The sequence below is a fragment of the Ambystoma mexicanum genome, chromosome 11 (genome assembly GCF_040938575.1).
Source record: "Ambystoma mexicanum isolate Mex_15411 chromosome 11, UKY_AmexF1_1, whole genome shotgun sequence".
In the NCBI taxonomy this organism is placed as follows: Eukaryota; Metazoa; Chordata; class Amphibia; order Caudata; family Ambystomatidae; genus Ambystoma; species Ambystoma mexicanum.
Window position 1 is genome coordinate 1,359,905,979 of NC_090934.1, and position 21,565 is coordinate 1,359,927,543.

Below are 21,565 nucleotides of genomic sequence, written 5' to 3' on the forward strand. Positions count from 1 at the left end.
GGGCAGAGATGGTGCTGCCGTTCTTCGAAGTTCTCTCTAGCCTCAAGGGCATTTGAAGGCCATTGGCATCCATCGGCCTGCAACTAGAGCTGCTATTATGAGGTCATCTGCTGTAGAGGCATCAAGTATATGTTGAAAGGTAGTGGAAACAGAAAGGAGTCCTGGGGGACCTTTCATGAGAACACAGTACCTTGTCAAACATCTCCAGTGATCCCTGCACGACCTTCTTTCAGACTGGCACCTAAACCAGCTGGTGTGCGCGAAACACATGTCGACTTTCAAATTGATTTCAAGGGGAAAAAATACAGAGTTTCTAACTTACAAGGAGAGTCACTTCTCTTTGTTCCCTCAAGAAATGTATTGCATTGTCCTGCCCTTGAAGCTTGCTTGGGATGAGCCGGGAGGATCTTTATTTGCTTGTACTACAGTAGCACCAGGGATTGGTGGTCCCTTGGCTTGAGACCCAGCTCCACTGGATGCGTTCCTTTAACTCCCATTATTTGTGAAGAAGTCGCTTCTGAGTGCATTGAACGTTGCTGCTGCTGGTTTAGCTTCCTTCCTTTCTTCATGGTTTGGCAACTTCTCTTGACCAACATCAACTCTTGACATTGTGCCAAAGATCCAATACAATTCCGTCTCTAGAGTTATCGCACCAATTTGCGTTCAATGTGCTTTATACTACATAACTGTACAGAGAACAATGCCATTATTAATTCAGAGCTTCCACGTTTCTCAGTTCCATGCGTGAGAAAGGTATCCAGTTCAGTTTTCTTCCTCTGGATTATGGGATGTGTAGTTTTGTATTTCCCGTTTTAAATATAGGACTACAAATCCCAGAATTCCATGGAACAAAACTGGGACAGGATGGGTTTCTCACGCATGGAACTAGGAAACTTAATCGCTATGCTAATTGTTTACATGTATATATAAAACACTTATGGGTCTGATATACTAAGCTAAATAAGAAGCTCAAGTAAGTGCCTCAGTAATTTTGTCTACTTAAACCTTTTTTTTTTTAGCTTAGTACATTTAGTCTTACTTACACCATATTTTTGAGTTTAGTTAATCTCCCTAATGCAAATATTTATGTGGGGCTGATTTACTAAACTAATACGTTCCTACGTCATTTTTTCTTACACCTTTTATTAGCTTCGTAAATTTAGTCTTATTTAAGCTACTTAGTTAGCTGAGTAAATCAGCCCCATATGACGTCGTACCCTTTTTTTATATATATGCTTGTGAGCACTGATTAATTATTTTCCATGGTTGTGAACATTGGGAACTGGAGTATCCATATTGGACACTAGTGTAAGAGCCCGTGTTCCCGGGCCAAAATGTAGGTGTTCATTGACACAGTAGGACCACTACATATCCTAAGGCAACAGCTCCCTCTAGCGGTGACAACAGGTAAAGCTACTGCATCTGACAAACAAACAGGGACGGACAATCAAACATCTGGCCTTTTATTAGATTGTTAGATTGATGGCTGTGCGGTGGATTTGCTTCCTCATTAGATCACAGTTCACCGCTGTTCAGGTGGAAGTGACTCGACCATTCACGACTCTCCTTGGATTTTCTTTTTGCAGGCCCAGCTGATCGCGCAGTCCATTGGCCAGGCGTTCAGTGTGGCCTACCAGGAGTTCCTGAGGGCCAATGGAATCAACCCTGAGGATCTCAGCCAAAAAGAATACAGTGACATCATCAACACCCAGGAGATGTACAATGATGATCTCATCCACTTCTCCAACTCTGAGAACTGCAAGGAGGTACTCACCCAATGCATGATCCTCATTTCTGCTGTGCTACAAAGCAGAACGAAGGCCCTAGGTTGGGGGTATGTCTGTGGTATGATGTGTGTGATAAAGGGGCACTCCTCCATCTGCAGTGGATTGCTCAGATGTCTGTGCATAAGAATTTGGCATTTGATTGGGTCTGTTTCTACCCCACCATTTCTATAGAAAGCTCTGCATGTACATCCATCTAATCATATCACTGCTGTTTTATTTTCCCTATGGCTATCATCATTGTTTACAAGAGTCAATTATCATGCACAGGTTGTATACACATAATTCTGAGCATGGAGAAATGACCCATCATCGGTTCTATCGGTCAAACGAATCCTGGGTCATTCCAACGGTATTAGAATAATTATTCGTTTTTAATTGATCGAATGATATATTTGACAGAATTTGGCCAGTACCATTCGATCGATTAAAAATGAACAATTAGGCTAATACATACGGAAAATGTGCAGGGGGTATTAGCCTTGGGGTGTTGCAGGGGTGTCCCCTGCTTCCTCAATATTGGAGGCGGGGGACCGAACAAAAAAAATAAATAAAGAGGGACTCTGCGGCGTCGGATCGGACATGCGTTATGTCTGACGCATCTGACGGATCTGACGCCGTAGGGCTGATGTGGACCAGGCGGCGAGCAAACAGGTAAGTAGAGCCGGGGGATGGGAGGTGGGGGTGCGGGTTGGTGTGAGCGCATGTGATCCTCTGATAATTGATCGCATTCGGGTCGTTTTTTCTGAGATAGTTTGCCGCAATCAATTATCAGACGATCAAACACCACCAAACCATTCCAGCCACCTTCTACAAGTTGAGAATACGGACTGGAAAGTCATCACATATGCGGAGGAACTCCACATAACATGGGCCTACAGTTACATGAGTGCAATGACTCCTCACGCCGTCCATGCCATGAGCAGGCACACAGGGGAAGATTAAGGCTAAGGATGACAGTGCGCATCTTCATGGGCAGGCAGAGGGCGCAAATGCTCATATATGTTGCCTTCAACCTGGGCTTCAGGCTTTCAAAAGGCTTAACCATTTACTGGCAGGTGTCCCTGGTGTGAACATCCTGGCACTAGACAGCCAGCTCTCTCCGCCACCTGGTGGATATCCCGTGCTGGTTTTAGCTCGGCCGTGCACATCATTTTACCCGCTCAATTTCGTTTGCCTTCCAGTAACCTTGCTTGTGATTGGGCCTGCTTGATTTACATTGCAATCTAGGCCCCGTCGATTGGAGGCCTTTTACTAATGGAAATTCAGAACGTGGGATGTTCTAGAGATGCTTCTAGTTCTCTTAAGGTGTGTGGGCGTCAGAGATATATCTGCTACCTCTTCTAGGCGCCTCTAACATCAGCACCTCATTCTCCATTAAAACATGGTTTTAAATACTTATCCTTACAATTGAAATGTATATGTACGGATACAAAACATATTCAAATAGGATGGGGGAGAGAACGAGAACGTTACAAGGTCCATTAACATCTTGAATGGCCTCATAAAAGGTGAAGAAAGACTGTTGACTGAGGCACCTACGAATCTCAGCTTGCTTGGCTCCTTGCACTATATTGTATCTAGTATCCATTGATGAAAGGAATGGCATTTCGATCAGAAACACCTTTTGTTTGTTTGTTTGTTTGTTTGTTTGTTTATTTGATATAGCGCAAAACCAAACCCGAGGGTAGAAGGGCGCAGATACTACAAGAATACTTGAGAACTTGGTTGCAGGGTGATAAAATAAATAAAAAACAGTTGAGACATATATTTACAAATGTAGGTACGGTGAAAACATTTGGTCAAGATGAGAAGAGCATGAGGCAAGTGGGTGAGCATAGATGGCATAGTCAGGAGGGCAGGTTGTTCAGTCAGGTTATGTGTCGTTAGTACGTAGCCAGGTGAGGGCCAGGCGTCTGGAGCTTGGTAGGGTTTGACCTTAGAGTAGGTCACGGCAGAGGTCAGTTCCGTCCCATGGTTGGGCGCTTTACATGATAGTGAAAGTAGCGGACCTAGCTCCATTGGGTAATGTACAATGGATATGGGCCCTTTAACATTCAGGCATGGTCATTGCACACATGTTAGAGAGGGAGGGCAGATGTGGAGAGGAAGCAGAGGACATTATGGACAATATACACATGGTAGGAGAGCATTTAGTGCTATCCCCGTTAGCGAAATGTACAGATGAGGGTGATGAGAGCGGTCGTGCTGCTTTGCCTTCATGGAGATGAGAGTTGTATTTTGAGATCCGCTGAGAGTGAGTGTAACTATGAGAGTCTTGAAGGGGATAGGCCAGGTGGGGGCCGATCTGACTACCGTGCATTAGGTTCACTCTTGCAGCAGTAGCAGTGGGAATTATAAAGCAGTGACGCTTGAGTTCACTGTCAAAGGGAAACCCAAGATCACAAACCTTAGGTACAGGTGCAATGAGGTTGGGGGTAAAGTATATGGGGGAGTGGGGGTTCGACTCTGTATGGTAAATAACTTCGGCATGATAGGCTCTTAGCATGACACACTCAGAGGCGGACAGAAGTGAGATCGAGAAAGGCTTATGTGGCTAGTACAGGAGGAAGGGAAGAGAAGGAGAGGAACACCTGCATGACATCAGCAAATTGGCAGTAGGGGGAGGCATGAGAGGTCTAAGCATGGAGATGTGTGGGACTCCCACTGTGAGGCAGGTAGGATCAGAGGAGGGTGCGCTCCATGAGAAAGAGAAGGAATGGCAAGACCAATAGGAGGCGAGCCAATCAAATGGCCAATGCCAAGCTGAGAGAGAGTATGCAGGAGAGAGGAGGCCAAAGTGTTGAAAGCTGCCAAGAGATCCAGCAGGTGAGAAATGAGGAGAGTTTCAATTAATAAGCATCGGACAACAAGAGACATGGGCCACCGCATGGGAATGTGTGTCATTGCTTCATTAAACAGATAAGCCTAGGAGTCCTTTGGCGTCGGTTGAAGCAACCCCCACCCAAAAAAAACCAATGTGACCAGCAGCAATAGTGGCGAATGTAAAAGAAGGCAGAGGGGAGCCTTCTGCAAATGAATGGGAAGGATCATGAAATCATCACATGCCTTTATCTGTGCCTTGCGCAAGTCGGAAGATATGCAAATGTGCTCCACCTCTATAAACACGCAATGTGCTTTAGCCGCACCTCTTCCTCCACGACGTAGCCGACTGAAGCTGGCACGTAGGGTCCATTCTTGCCACTCTTTTCTTTTTGTGGCTGGGCATAGAGACCCATGCTACTCCTCACTGATGAGGCCCAACGAGGCGGAAACACGTCTGGTGATGCTTGTGGTCTTGTGCAGAAGGGATGTGACATAGAAGTCTGGGCTGGACTGCCACTTTTGGGGTGGGACCAAGCCTGATTTGCATATGGTCGTTCCCCTTTTTGTAATGGCTTAGCAGTGAAGAACAGTGGTGTGCAGAGTTGCCCAGAGCAATGCCAGAGGTTAAGATTCATTCGAAACCTTCCTTCCATCACCTCCCTTTTCATACAGTCCATTATTGACACTCTTTTGTTTTTGTTGACAGACTTACCCAGACAGAAAAAGGGAGGCCAAGCACCCTTCCAATCCCTTTCTTTTCTGCATTCTTTGAAGGGCACAGTTATCCGATAGGGTGAAATTACAGCATGATTGCTGTTAAACACCACCTGGCATCCCATTGACATAGGTCTGTATAAGAACCAATGCACAAAGTGCCAGACTCCAATGAAGCTCTGCACCAACCAGGAAGTCTGTCTTGTTGTCTTTTGGCCTTCTCCACCGTTCGACCCTTTTCACTCCGAATGATCATTCTTCTCCTTCCTTTTCCTTTCTTTGCTTCCCTTTAAATCAAGTATTTCTGTTTTATGATTTGTTTCTGGGTCCATGCTGCAGTAGAGGGACCTACCGGGCACAATATTTGAATTGTATGCTACGTCAACAAATAATACAACGCAAGTTGAGAGAGTAGGAATTGGGTGTAGTGGCTTCTTTACCTCTACCCCTAAATCACACAGCAATGCATGCATTACATCAGGCGGCTGCAACCTTTGGCTCTCTGGAGGTTTTCGCCTACAACTCCCATTAGCCATGGCCTGCATGGGCCATGGTGAAGGATCGTAGGAGTCATAGTCCAAAAGATCTGTATTACAATATACAGATAGTTATGTCATTTTGGAGTTCCTTTAGAACTGATGGAAGCAGTAGTTACTTTGTATCCCAACAATGTGGCATGGGGCTGCATGGGAGTGCTGAGAGAGTTTTAATGTAGTGACTGAACATAGGCACGGCAGTGTCCTTGCCCCGCTGCTCTTCTGCCTTTACCATAACAGACTGAGTCCATTGAGTCTTTGGACTGTGATGACTCTTTTACCAGGGGCAAGAAATTCCCATTCCTTCTCTATGCCAACCATGAAGTGTTCATTTACAAGACCCCCATGCGGATAAAAACCATTGAGAATACATTGAGAAGTTTTGGAAAGAATCCTACCCTTAAAGTAAATACTGCTAAAACGGGTTCTATGGTGTGTAACATGTCTACAACTCCAAAGTGCACCTTTTACCTTATTAATGATGCAAATCAGCAAGTGCCTTTTTTGACTATCTGAGAATCGGAATAAATCAGAATGGTTCCTGGCAGCAGCATGTTGAGCAATGCAAAGTCACAAAAAGAACAGGGGCACTTGTGCCATTTGACATAGAGCCATTTCCCCTGTGCAGGAAACTCATGTTGCACAGGCCGTGCTGCGGCTCTATTTGCAGCTGAGCTCTGGAGCTGGTGGATCTGAGCTTTGATGGCACGGAAAGAAGTTTTAAAAAAAGAAAGATTGCTATTGTTGCCAAAAAATTCTAAGACTATACCAGTTTATTCAATGCAAGGCCTTTGCCCATCACATTACGAAGCCCAGTTTAGACCAGTTATTTATTGGTTGCGTGTCCACATAACAAGTGAACTCAAAATAATCAAAAATATCATCTGAGATATGGTAATAAATCAGGAAGGACAGAGCCCTGGTTCTCTCTAGGCTGGGCTACTCCAACAGCCTCTTTTTCAATCTGACTTCATCTACTCTCCACCCTCTGCAACTAATCCAGTACTGGACTGCGAGAACTAACTTTGGCCTGAAGCCCAGAGACTGTATCTCTACAGCCCTGAAATCTCTCCACTGGCCCCCAGTGGCTGCAATGACCAAGTTCAAGACCCTTTGCATTGTCCACAAGGCTTTCTGGGGCCAGGGCCTGCACTACATGCAACGCTCTCTTCCAAAATACCTTCCTTCTCGAGACCTTTGCTCAGTACCTCCAACTCTCTAAGAGTTAGACGCTTCTCCAGGCAGCGAGTGGGGGTAGATCTCTCTCCTCTGTAGGTGCCTCCTTCTGTAATAACCTCCCTGCCCCTCTCAAACTTGAGCCGGACCACCTGAAGTTCCAGAAGATGTTCAAAATGTTCCTCTTCTCCTCTGCTTTCTCTCTCTCCCTCCCCTGCTGACCTACCTGACCTACTTGTCTGCTGCACCAACTGGTTGCTTGGCTACTCTCTGAGTCTCACTGGGTACCAGGCTCTTTCTTGATCAGTCACCCTTGCACTGTCTCCATGCCTACCATGCACTTACAGACTGTAACTGTAACTCTACAGTCCCTTGTTCTCCTTGCACTTACTCAGAGCATTGCTGCCCTGTTTTCCCCTCCACCCTCCCTTCGACTTCCCCACCCCCCCCCCCATTTCCCCTTGCACTTCTCGTTCTCGCACTTGCACCATCTGAATGACATAAGGCTTAGTAAGATCGTTTGTCTTGTCCTCCCTCTATCTTCCCTCACTTGTCTTGTTGCGCCTAGAAACACTTGTGTACAGGCATGTTATAAATGACTTATGTTATATCATATGTGGGACTGACTGAACACATCAAATATATTCTCGTTACAGCGAGGTACGATCACCTTTGACACATTGATGGTCAGCCGTTCGGGAGTGACATATGCAATATCAAAAAAGGTTACAAGGTTTGATCCCTGGGCAATTTTTGTCTAAAGCACCCTTTGCCTGTGGTACGGTGTATTATCTCTCGCTGGAGGACCAAAGTGATTTTGAATATCAATTGAAATGGATCAGCCACCAGTATAAACGCTCATTGTTTTTAAAATGTAGTTTACATTTATTGCTGCTGGCCTCACCCTTGGCACTTAGCACTAATTACCCATTCTTTGTGAGAATTGTCTTTAGCACACAGTGCAGGGGGAGCAACCAATCTGGTTGCTTGGATCGCGGGCTGAATCCCAAGATTCAAGCCTGCGTTCCTAGCAACCTGATGGCTACTTCCTCCGGCATGGCATCTTCCGCTCACCCTCCATTCCCCTTCAATTTCCCACCGCTCCCCACCCCCACTTACCTGATGCCTTCAGCAGCGGTGGCTCCGCCCCCCTTCCGCCGCTGCCGCCAGTCTGTCTTCCTGCTAGCCGTCATGGAAATGGAAGAGGGGATCCACATGAGTCCCGTCTTTCAGGACAGTGGCAGCGATCTGGTGTCAGTTTCTTGTATGAATGAACGGAACGCCACTGAATGCCCGACAGCTTGTGCGGCTCTGTTAGCCTACTCAAGAAGAATGTTGAAAATTGAGGAGCTTTTATCTTTTACCGTAGCTCAGTTTATAGATGAATTTGTTTTCTTTTTTCCTCATGTGCTTGTTGTGTGATCGTTTACACTTTTGGACATGTTTCAACGCACTATGACTTTCTTGTGTTTTCTGGAATGTTTTGAATCCAAAATAAACGTGATGATGATGTTAAAGAACTTAGTGCAATTTTATCATCGATTGCAATATTACTTAATCATATAGTAATATAGTACAAAAGGGCTTGGCCTATTCTTAAAGCAAACCGCACCCACCATTCTGAAAGCATTCCTAATTCCGTGTGTGTTCTTGAACGGGCACAAATCTTGTCCATGAATATTTGAAACAAAATGGCGTCCCACAGGTTACTTACTCAGTTATGCTACACTCTCTGCTTTACAGCTGCAGGTGGAGAAACACAAAGGGGAAATCCTAGGTGTGGTGATTGTGGAATCTGGGTGGGGTTCCATTCTACCCACCGTGATCCTGGCCAACATGATGAATGGGGGGCCCGCCGCTCGATCAGGGAAGCTAAGCATCGGGGACCAGATCATGTCCATCAACGGCACAAGTTTAGTGGGCCTTCCTCTCGCGACGTGCCAAGGAATAATCAAGGTACTGTTCCGGTGACTGTACACCAACATTACATTTCATTTGTCAATGCAGTGGGACCCTGCAAATGTTCCTGTTTTGTCAATATGTTTATAGTTGCAGATTCCTCCAAGAAATGTTTTGAAATATCTATTGCAACTACTAATTTCTCTGTTTGTATTGTTTTCTCTTATGAATTAGTAAACACCATAGGCGTATTGTTAAAGGCACAAACACGGGGGTATCCTGGGGGTCCCTCCCTAGCGGCCTATACAAGGGAATAGGAGCTAAAGAATCTGGTTGAGACTCTCTCGGAATATAGGCTGCTAGAGAATGACTCCCAGGACCCCCGCCTTGTTTGTGCGTATTGATAAAGGCAGCTGCTGGAAGCACAAATAGAATAGGGGATGTCGGGAAGTGAGACCAAAGACAGAGCTGGAGGCTTTTTAAGATTTTGTTAAAACAGGCATACAAATAGGCAGACGAGAGAGATCATGGCATTCGGGGATGAATATCTATAAAATGATAAACAAAAATAATATTCTTCAACTATTTCTTTACAGGCCAGAGACAGTGCTTTTTAAGTGTAGTGCAGCCCCCTCAGGAGGGAATACCTTTAGCTAGTGAGTACAATTAATTTGTTTCCAGGTATTTTCAACAGTTTGCCTCAGATGAAGATCTGGTGCCCAAATTGCAGAGGTTGTTTCCAAATTAATTAGGTATTACTATCCAATGGTATTTAGTTTGCGAATTTCATTAGCATTTCGCTGAATATCCCCCCACCCAGTTCATTCTGACAAACACGAGCAAGTCATGATATCAAGAGGAAACCTTACAGATGGTGGAGGCAATCCAGAGGTAACAGGCCATTCGAGTTTACAATGATAGGATGAGATTTAGCCATGAGAAAGAAAGGTAGTGTAACAAAACATAGACAGGGAACAATTTCTAGGGTACACACACATGTAATGTTGGGCATGCTGTTCTGACCGAGAGCCTGGTGGAAAGGGCTAGGACCCAGCAGAGCCCATCCTGCCTTCAAAGCGGCCTCTTTCCTCGCCCATGTTGAAGGGTGATTTGATCTGAGTTGCTCGGTGCTGTAGGGCAAAGACAACCTGCCAGAGTTCTCATTCCTATTTTAATTCCATTCACGTTCAAGCTACCAGGCTACTCGCTCGATGTACTGTTCCCATAGCCCACGTGAAAGTGTGCAGAGGATACTACCTGCCATGCAGAGAGAAGCTCCTACCAGCATCCGCTAGCACCCGCGGGGCACAGTTACAGTAAGGATTTAGATCACCATAGCTGCTATAACAGCAGGTGTTGCGAAGCCTTCGGCATCTGTTCCCACAGCCTTCTTATTCCACCATTTGACCCAGGCTTGTGTCTCGTGGCTGTGTTAGGCGGGTGAGCGGGCGGGGGGGGGGGGGTCAGACTATGGCTGGTCTTTGAGCAGTCAGGCATTGTCTGCCTGCCCCCGCCTATAGAACACCAACTGGAGGACAGTTATTGTCAGTTATCACCACACCAGGGAGTTTTTTCACATTGATTTCAATCCGTTTTTTACCTGTTTCAGGTGCTTTGTGGTGGTATTTGTGTGCTTTTTGCGATTTTTTCCTGCCTAGTTTGTGGTTTTCTGTGGGGTTTATCATGTTTGTTTGTGGACTCCCACTCTATTTTCTGAGCTGGTCTGCATCTCGAGTGTGCAGTCTCTGTGTTGTAGTCCTTTTTTTGTTTCTGGCTTTCCTACTGTCCCCAACCTGCCCCTTGCAATTGTCCAAAACAGTCAGGTGTCTCTCTTCGCGTTTGAATCTCATTGGTCCGTGCCACACCTGTGACTGAAACAGCTGTATTTCAAAGGCCCTTCCAAGGCAGCCTTGCCTGGGCAGCCCTCAGCAAAGGGCCCCAAGGCAAAAGGCAGCTCCACAGAAGCAGCTCCAGATCGTGTCTGCCAGTGTCAGCCGGGGAATAGGAAGCCTGCAGCCATCAACCTGCTGTGGACAGGGGCAGCAATCACTGCACCCCACCAAATGACCCACCTGTCTTAGTACTCTTATCTCTCTTACCTCGCCACCCATGACACTCCCTCTGTACTCATTCTCCTTGATCTCTCCTCTGCCTTTGACACGGTAAACCACAACAACCTGATCACACGTCTCTGTGACACCCTGGAATCACAGGTCAGGCTCTGGCGTGGTTAACCTCCTTTCTCTCCGACCGCCCATCCCAGGTGAAACTCAGATGCCTTTCTCTCGACTATCGCTCTCTCAACCTGCGGTGTTCCACAGAGATCAAACCTATTCCCCTGGTCCTTCAACATCTATATGGCTACCTTGGCACATGTGATTGCCACCTTCACCTTTAACTCCCAGTGTTATGCGGATGACACAGAGCTATCTTTCAGGCTACCCTCAGCTGCCCCCTTCACCTCACTCATATCTAATGGTCTGCCCGCTATTCTGTCATGGTATGCTGCAAATTATCTCTGCCTCAACGCCAGTAAGACTGCGATCATTCGCATTGGGAGAGACACCTGTGACCGCTTTCCCACTTTCACTCTGGCCACCCTCCCTTGGCCCTGCTTCCACACCCACCTGCAAGGCCAGAAACCGTGGGGTCATCTTCACCTCCACTCTCTCCTTCACCTCTCACATTTCGGACATCTCAAAAAAGTCTAACTATCAGCTACACCTCCTCAGAGGCACTGTACCTTTTCTCACTTTCCTCCAGCGGCTCACTGTCTCCAGAGCCGAGGTTCTCTCCAGGCGGGACTATTGCAACAGGCTCTTCCTCAACCTCCCTGCTTCTGCCCTGCGCCCTCAGCAACTCATCCAGAACTCGACCGCAAGACTTATAATTGGCCTCAAGCCCAGGGATGCATCTCTCTGGCACTGAAATCCCTTCACTGGCTCCCTGTGGCTGCAAGGATCAAGTTCAAAACCCTCTGCATTTTCCACAAGGCTTTCTGGGGCTTGGGACCTACTTACCTGCAATGTTGCCTACCTAAATACTGTCCCTCTCGAGCCCTCAGCTCATCTACCTGCAACCTTCTGTGAGTGAGCGGTTCTCCAAGCAGAGATTTGGAGAGAGATCGCTTTCATCAGCAGGTGCATCCCTCTGGAACAGCCTCCCTGCAACTCTCCATCTTGAGCCTGAAATTCTCAAGTTCCGGAAACTCCTCAAGACCTTTCTCTTTCCTCTTCCTTCTCTCTCACCCTACCCTGCTAACCTAGCTCTCTGTTCTTCCTTCTCTCCCTCCTTCCACACAGCTTATTGACTGACCGCCTGGTGTACCTCAGAGTCTCACAGGTCCCAGGCGCCCCTGCCAGTGTTCCTGCACTTGCCGCAAAGCCCTGCATCCCACTGCACTTGTAATAAAACCTTGAGAGCTTCTCTCTGCACTTCACCAGTCTCTACTGACTGGGCGCACTTGGTCTCCTGCCCCTCACTTACCCTCCCGCCCTTGCTTGATGTGTATACAGCCCTGCCTAAAGATCGTTCTGTCTGTTCTCCCTAGTCTTCACGCCTTAATGTGCACTTCAAAAACAAGCAAAATCACTGGCAGGCCTATTTGCTGTATCTAAACTGCTAAATGTATCATATTCACTTAATCTGCCTGTGCAGACCGTTATCGTCTCAGAAATTCAAGGACTCTGAGCGACTGTTGTTTTTCCCTGTGTTCCAACACTACTTGAACGCTTTGAAACATTTGCCTGTGTATAGGCGCTTTATAAATAAGCATTACAACATTACCATAAGCCTAAAATCAAATGCATGCATCTGCAAACCTATGACAACCACACCTTGCATACAGACCATATATTTTAGTTTCCCATACCTCTGCGATTTGTACTGCTTATCAGTTTTTCTCACCATACTTAAGTCTGTTGCTTAGTCTACTCCCACATCTAGGTGAATTGTATTGCTTAGCCATTTCTCAAATCTAGGTGAACTCCGTTGCTTAGTTTGCTCTCACATCTAGGCAATCATATTGCTTTCCCATTCCTCACATCTAGGTGATCTGTGTTGCTTAGTCGACTCTCACATCGAGGTGAACTATATTGCTTAGACTAATCTCACATCTAGGTGAATTGTATTGCTTAGCTATTTCTCACATTTGGTGATCTGTGTTGCTCAGTCTACTTTGACATCTCAGTGAACTGTATTGCTTAGATTACTCTCACATCTAGGCAATTGTGTTGCTTAGACTACTCTCACATCTAGACGAATTGTATTGCTTAGCCATTTCTCAAATCTAGGTAAAATGTGTTGCTTAGTCTACTCTCACATCTAGGTGAATCATATTGCTCAGCCATTTCTCACATCTAGGTGAGCTGTGTTGCATAGCCATTTCTCACATCTAGGTGAGCTGTGTTGACCAGACTGCTCTTACATCCAGGTGAACGTTGCTGCTTGGTCTACCCTCACATCGGGGTGAACTGTATTGCTTAGACTACTCCCACATCTTGGAAAATTGTATTGCTTAGCCTTTTCTCACATCTAGGTGAATGTTATTGCTTAGCCATTTCTCACGTCTAGGTGAACTGTGTTGCATATACTGCTCTTACATTTAGGTGAACTGTGATGCCTAGTTTACTCTCACATCTGGTTGAACTGTGTTGCTTAGACCACTCTCACACCTAGACAAACTGTATTGCTTAGCCATTTCTCACATCTAGGTGAACTGTGTAGCCTAGTTTTACAACGGTAGCGGGCGCCCCTCTCTCGAAAGAACAGACTTGATAACCTGTTCAGTGGTTATTAACCACTTGAGAGTTCGCAGCCACTGCTTTTACTCACTGTGCCTTTCACAGATGGGAAATATCCATTTGCATATCAGTCTTTGTCCTGCCCAGGGGCAGTCCAGCACCGAAATGCAATGGCAACTCCAACCTGAACGAGAGTACCACCAGCAACCCCATACACGTGTTTCACCCTTGTTGGGGATCATCAGTGAGGTGAAGCTGATGCCTCTCTAAGCACAGTGAGAGGGAGACCACGTCTGGTTGCCCCCAGGAGACCTAGGGTTACCAATCCCAGGTTCCTTGAAAAATAGTTTTACAACGGTAGCGGGCGCCCCTCTCTCGAAAGAACAGACTTGATAACCTGTTCAGTGGTTATTAACCACTTGAGAGTTCGCAGCCACTGCTTTTACTCACTGTGCCTTTCACAGATGGGAAATATCCATTTGCATATCAGTCTTTGTCCTGCCCAGGGGCAGTCCAGCACCGAAATGCAATGGCAACTCCAACCTGAACGAGAGTACCACCAGCAACCCCATACACGTGTTTCACCCTTGTTGGGGATCATCAGTGAGGTGAAGCTGATGCCTCTCTAAGCACAGTGAGAGGGAGACCACGTCTGGTTGCCCCCAGGAGACCTAGGGTTACCAATCCCAGGTTCCTTGAAAAATAGTTTTACAACGGTAGCGGGCGCCCCTCTCTCGAAAGAACAGACTTGATAACCTGTTCAGTGGTTATTAACCACTTGAGAGTTCGCAGCCACTGCTTTTACTCACTGTGCCTTTCACAGATGGGAAATATCCATTTGCATATCAGTCTTTGTCCTGCCCAGGGGCAGTCCAGCACCGAAATGCAATGGCAACTCCAACCTGAACGAGAGTACCACCAGCAACCCCATACACGTGTTTCACCCTTGTTGGGGATCATCAGTGAGGTGAAGCTGATGCCTCTCTAAGCACAGTGAGAGGGAGACCACGTCTGGTTGCCCCCAGGAGACCTAGGGTTACCAATCCCAGGTTCCTTGAAAAATAGTTTTACAACGGTAGCGGGCGCCCCTCTCTCGAAAGAACAGACTTGATAACCTGTTCAGTGGTTATTAACCACTTGAGAGTTCGCAGCCACTGCTTTTACTCACTGTGCCTTTCACAGATGGGAAATATCCATTTGCATATCAGTCTTTGTCCTGCCCAGGGGCAGTCCAGCACCTGGGCAGGACAAAGACTGATATGCAAATGGATATTTCCCATCTGTGAAAGGCACAGTGAGTAAAAGCAGTGGCTGCGAACTCTCAAGTGGTTAATAACCACTGAACAGGTTATCATGTCTGTTCTTGCGAGAGAGGGGCGCCCGCTACCTTTGTAGAACTGTGTAGCCTAGACTGCTCTTACATCTAGTTGAACGGTGCAGCTTAGTCTACTCCGACATCTAGGTGATCTGTGTTGCATATTTAAACAAGGATAGGCGTCCCCTACCGCGTACACCCAGGGGAGAAACTAAACATGCATTGTGATTTAATATGTGAACAATAAAGACTTTTTGATTTTATACTATCCTTGGCCTGGCCTATCCCCTCATTGTGCTCTTTCCATGATGATTACCTATTGTGCTTGATTTCTCTAACATCTTTGCCCCACGTCACCCTCTTTCCTCTGATGAACTGTGTTGCATAAACATTTCTCACATCTAGGTGAACTGTGTTGGTTAGACTGCTCTTACATTTAGGCGAACTGTGCTGCCTAGTCTATTCTCACATCTAGGTGAAGTGTGTTGCTTATCCACTTCTCACATATAGGTGAACAGCCTCGCTTAGACTATTCTCACATCTAGGTGAACTGTGTTGCTTGGGCTGCTCTCACATCTATTCAAATTGTTTGGTTAGCCATTTCTCAAATCATGGTGAATTGTGTTGTTTAACCGCTCTCACATTTAGGTGAACTGTGGTGCTTAACCATTCCCCACACCTAGGCGAACTGTCCCACTCAACCTACGCATACTATTTGCTCAGCTGTTTTTATCACCCCCGCAACCTCAATCCACCCGAAAAACCAAGAAGACAGAACCCACATATAGTCTAGCAGACAACTACTCGAACAAAAGAATCAGGCCTCCCCTACCTACCCAGTCTAGCCCACCCCCGTCACCCTCCCCCCACAGCAAACCATCGGGTCCAGCTCACCTAGACCCCAACATACACTGAGACCATTGTCAACTAACAATCAGACTAAGACACACCTGATACCCCGCAACCCAACCACTAAAAAAACATGCATGGAAACAACTAACTCAAAAGGAACCTAACTCCAAGCCATAGAGGAGAACAATCACAGAGCAGACAAGAAACACAGAACAACAACTCAGGCGGGCAATCGCTCCTGCATCCCCCGCAAACACCATCCACAGGAAGCGATTCACAACTGTGAGGCAAACAACCACTAACCACTAATCGTGAGGCAAGCAAACAACCACCCACCCTTGGAAGCCATTCACAACCATAAGGCAAACAAACACTAAATCACAGGAAGCCATTGACAACCGTGAGACAATCTGATAGATACCTGAAGAACAGACAATACCATGCCAAGAGCCAGTAGATTCAAGAGAAGACGAAGAGACAACAGCAAGGGAACCACGACAGACCTCCATGCCATCGAAGTACAGAACACAAACAGAACGCACGCCTATAAATAGCACTAGAATAAGAGCAGCCCCCAAAAAAGACTAAAATCACTTTACCTTACAACCTGCCTCGCAACAGATAGTCCACCAGAACAAGCTACCACACACGCAAGCAGGATAACGGAACCTCAAAGAAATAATGATGAAACAACTAGAAGATTGGGGAACCATACCCTCACCCCGTACATCACCAAACACCAAGGGAACCTATGCCAACACCATCCTGAATCTGAGGAAGACCCAGAGCAGGCCATGAACTCAATAAGAAACCTAACTGTTCAATGATGAAACTAGAGCAATTGAGCTTCCGCAACAACCCACACATGACAGGGAGAACCACCATAAAAACCACCCAAAGGCACAAGCCAAAACAAATGACCTTAGAGATGAAACTATGCTGCAACCTAAACAACGCCAGATCGATGTCCAAACACACAGCTGAGATCTAAGACCTGCTCTGCGACAGGGGAATTGACATCCTATTCATCACAGAAACCTGGCTAGCCGAAAACTATAAAGTGATCCTGATCAGCTGCCTTCCCTACAACTTAAAATGCAAACAAGCGAAACAGGAAAGGGAAAAAAGGAGGAGGGCTCACAGTACCCTACAAAGAACACCTAATAATAAAAACAGCCAACCTTGTAAAAATCCCTAACTGTGAGTCCCTCGTCCTTCAACTTACCTCAGACCCACAATCAAACCTTGCATTCATTCTAATCCATAGGCCACCAACCTACGATGTGACCTTTGCAGACACCTTCATAGAAGCAATCACAAACCTAGCCATACAGCATGAACATCTGACCATCCTTGGAGACTTCAACATATGGTTCGTAGACAAGACCCCCAACTCGCACAAAACGTTAACCAAGTAACTCTAGACCACAAAGCTCTGACAGATGGTGAAAGGAGCCACACATACATCATGGCCCACCCTGGGTGCAAACTGTGTCAATAAAAACCTGGTCACAACATCACCACCCATCCAAATACTATGGAGCGACCACCTCATTATCCCTTTCGTGATCGAAATACCATCCAAGCCACCTTAAAAACCTGAAAAATGCCCACCTATTTGAATAAGAAACTGGAGAACTATCAAGAACAGCAACTTAGAGGAATGACTAGAAATCTCGAAACTGGCAACCACATCATTGGAAAAAACAGACATAGACGAAAGAGCAAACTTAATCCATAAATGGATTGCATAAACCATAAATGCCATCTGACTGGAAAAACGGATCGTCCCATCAAGAAAGAAAGCAGTGGCAAAATGGTTCACACCCCACCTAAAAGTGATGAATAGAATTAACAGAAAACTAGGACAAGAATGGAGGAACAAACATGAGCAAGAAAAAATAGTGAAAAGCCTATTACAAATCCGAGCATGCAAATCTGAAATTCTAAAAGCAAAAAAGAAATACTATAACGAGCGGATCGAAAAACCACCAACCCTCAAAAAGAATTATTCAACATCATAAATAAGATGAGACGGGATGCAACACACACCGTCGCACACCCCAAAACTATGCAGTTATCTTTCAGACCACTTTAAAAACAAAATCATCAGCATAGATGAATCATACAAAGCGGACCAATCAACCAGACAACCCACCAGCCACCACCAACTCCGGGACCAGCTAACACAATGTACTACTTCCAACAGATGTCGAGAGGAAAACTACTAAGTTTGCTGAAAAAGAGCAACAAGGCAGGTTCTCCGATGGTCCCCTGCCCTCCAGACATCTATAAATCTATCCTTGCAAAGGACACATTAGCGGAATACTACATAAACCTCTTCAAACAATCTCTTTCCATAGGGAAAGTACCAAGAGCTTTTAAAACGGCCTAAGTCAAACAACATTTTACCTTTTATTACCTTTTATGCATAAATTGAGTATCAATTCCGTGCATTAAATAAAATAGTTATTGTAACTACATTTTATGTATCATCTGCTATTGTTGCATGGTTTTAAGTCCATTGTGTAATTCATGCATTTTCTGATTAACCTGTGGTATTTTGCACCTGAAGACTGCATAGTCCAATAAAGGTTTCTTGATGATGATGGTGATGATATACAATGAAGGGCATAGGGGCCGTATTTACATTAGTGAAATGTACACAAATGCATGTGAGGCATTACCGAGAAAAGGTGATTGTGGGTGGTCGGGAGGGGTCGGCTGGTGTGGGGTTCATTATGCCCAGCAGGTGAGCGGAGCTTGAGCTAGTCTTGAGCAAGTCCACTGATGGAATAGCTTTGATGTCCTAGGAGGAGGGTACTCAAATGGAGAGGGGAAAGTAGAGAGAAGCAGCACATGTGGGAGACATCAGAGTGGGATTGGGGACAAACAGCTTGTGGAGAGATGATGAATGCAGTGTCCATAAAGGAGAGTAAGGAGAAATGCAGCCAGCAAGATAATGTGTTAGCACAAAAAGGAGGATACCTTAGGGGCAATGCACTTGTCTTGTAGCAAGACAACACTGAGCAGCATGGGTTCAATACCCTGCCCAATTTAATTTGTTTTTTAAAGAGGTGAGCAGAAACTTAGCGGGAGCGATTCTGAATTGAGAGCTTCATATTGTGATGTTGGTATTAGTTGAAAGAGGATCAGGGTAGGCCATAGAGGGTCCCCATCGCAAAGCTGAGAACTTTGATTTGGGTGTAGAAAGAGTATTGGTGTAGACCAAGGAGTTTGCTGAGCAGTAGTCTAATTTGCTGAACAACATGATAGAAATGAGAATTGTTTCTGATTGGTATGTGGGGTGCGAGTGGATCATCCTTATCTTGAGAAGGTTCTGGCTGCAGTGGCAGTCGTCATGTGTCATGATCCACAGAACGCACCCCTTTTGAACTTCCTGGTCCTTGTCACAACGGGCTTGCACTCTTTGATACTCCCAACATGGCCGTCTAACGTGGTACGCCTTGCACCAGCTCCCACGTCGGAAGTAGCACATTCTACAAATAGACTACGCCCCCACGGCCCGAGCGTCTCAACGCTATCGCTGGTAGTGACTAGATGTGTGCTCTGTAGTTCGCTGAACTATTCTCCTGTCCTTGGTTCCTGGACCCTCTATTTCCCAATTCATTCCTCCCTCATCTCTTTACCTTGTTTCCCGGATTTCGTGTACTTCCTTCGTGTACACTTCCTCGCTTCCTGGACGTCCTGAGCATCCGAGTACCCTGGAACGCTGAACGCACGCTGGAGTCAGAGGAGACTCGCGCAGGCTTGTACAAAACCCGATCCGTGCGCAAGAAGACTTCCTCCAAGAAATCCTGCAAGGAGCGATCTCAGGTGACAAGGGGGGAATTCCGTGACAGTCATGATAGTTTGAAGCTGCTAACAAAGAGAACCCCAAGGTTGTAAGCCATGTGTGATGGAGAGAGGAGGTCAGCGGGGAGGGAGTTGGGAGACTGGAGAACAGGGTCACTATGTGTGGTTGGGAGAACAATGGCTTCGATCTTGAATGAGTTGAACATCAGGCAGCGTTGAGGCATGTAGTGACCGATGATTGTGAGGCACCTGGTGGTGCCTTACAAAGAAGCAGGCAGGAAGGAGGGAAAGGAAAAGAATATACGGCTATCATCAGCAATATGTGCTAGGGAAAGCCGAAGGAAAGGAGGAGATGAGTTTACCCATATAGATAGGTGACGAGGAGTAGTACTGGGCTTACTCTTGATGAACTCCCTGTGACAAATTAACTCCTGGGACACCAGTGGCCCGGGGATGAATATCGGTTTCTAAACCATCAATCAGCCTCAAACCTCTAGCACACCAGAAGGGATCCAAGCAGATTGGAACACAAGTACATTATAAACCTCCTTGTCCAATTTTGGTAACATGGACAGAACGGCAGGGTCATGGATCCTTAGTTAGTTGCAACACAGCAAAAATACAATTATTACCCAATGATAAAAGGGACTGTCCAGTCAAGCTTGTATAAACATATCTAATTTATTATTATTACAACAGACAGTTCTAGCGCACTACAAAATACAACCCACCCTGTAAAGGAACACAGAGGACAGACTGTTTCATGAAGGAAAGGGATGATCTCTGGATACTCACAGGAGGATAGGCAGTAAAGCAATCAGTCTTAACTGTTCAAGGTTATTTGGTTTCAGCACCAAGGGAGAAAGGGGTCGTAAATGTCACTAGGGGCCTTCAGAGACAGACCAGGGGGACAGAACCACAATGTACCTGGTGCTTGATATTATCTTGATGCTCGACAGCATCAAGTCGGTTCCAGAACACTTTGCAGCTCCAGTGACAGAGTTCAAGATGGGAGACAGCTACTGGTATCAGGCGGCAGGCAGTTTGGCAAACGAGTCTGGATGGATGGCTGCATGCGGGCCTACACAGTGACTCGGGGTCAAGAATCATTGTCTCAGTGCTGGTTGGTGGATCTGGAATGCTGTTTGTGGTGTCTCAGATGGCTTCAGTGACTGCAGCTTGACAACAGTCAGTGGTGCAGCCGGTCGCGGTTCGAGGGCTCGACTGCGACTGCCTCGAAAATGTCCTCAAAAGATGGATGCTGGCTGATGCTTGTTGTGGCACTCCTCCTATCCTCTTCGCAGGGCTTGTGTCATCCTTTAAGGCAGACAGCCCAAAGCAGAGGAGAGTGTTTGCAGGCCTTGTCCTTTGTTCAGAGACTCTCTGGCACTTCCCACCTAGGAAGCTTGCTGACACAACCTAGCAGGGCACGCCGTGTGTTGGCTGGGTACTGGTTCTGTTACGCTCACCTGGTATCCACAGGGACGCCACCCAGCCGGGTTACTTGCTGGTATGCTTCTCAGCTTTGCCCTGATGTGGTCTGCGGGGAAGGTTCTGCCTGAAAATACAGGAGGGCTGTGTTCAAGACTGACATACTGGGGTAAGTACCCTCCCTCCACCCCTGTATGCTTTCAGTCCCTATTGCGCCCTCTCCTCACGTTGTGGTAGAATTAGGCGTGCTCTCCGTCCTGCCTTCTTTGCAGGGGTGCGTTGTCTTTCATGGGCGAGTGCTGTCCAGTTACTTCACTGACGCCGGCCCGTTTGATATTGTTCAGGTAGGTCTTATTGCTGTTCTTTAGTTTCCTGCATGCCTTTCTTTGTTTAAAATGTCTCTTTTTTCTCCCTTAGGTATGCGGAGCTTTGGCGTGGCAAACTGGCTTGGTTGAGCCCCGCTGGTAAATGATG

General features: G+C 46.4%; 1 protein-coding gene across 6 annotated transcripts in view; it reads left to right on the forward strand.

Moving 5' to 3' along the window:
* APBA2 (amyloid beta precursor protein binding family A member 2) overlaps positions 1-21,565 on the forward strand; it is a 1,066,227-nt gene that overhangs the window by 866,442 nt on the left and 178,220 nt on the right. For all 6 annotated transcript variants that reach the window (XM_069624922.1, XM_069624924.1, XM_069624925.1 and 3 more), the window contains 2 exons: positions 1,587-1,766; positions 8,780-8,992. In XM_069624922.1, the coding sequence (XP_069481023.1) occupies positions 1,587-1,766; positions 8,780-8,992 (393 nt within the window). The remainder of the gene's footprint in view (positions 1-1,586; positions 1,767-8,779; positions 8,993-21,565) is intronic.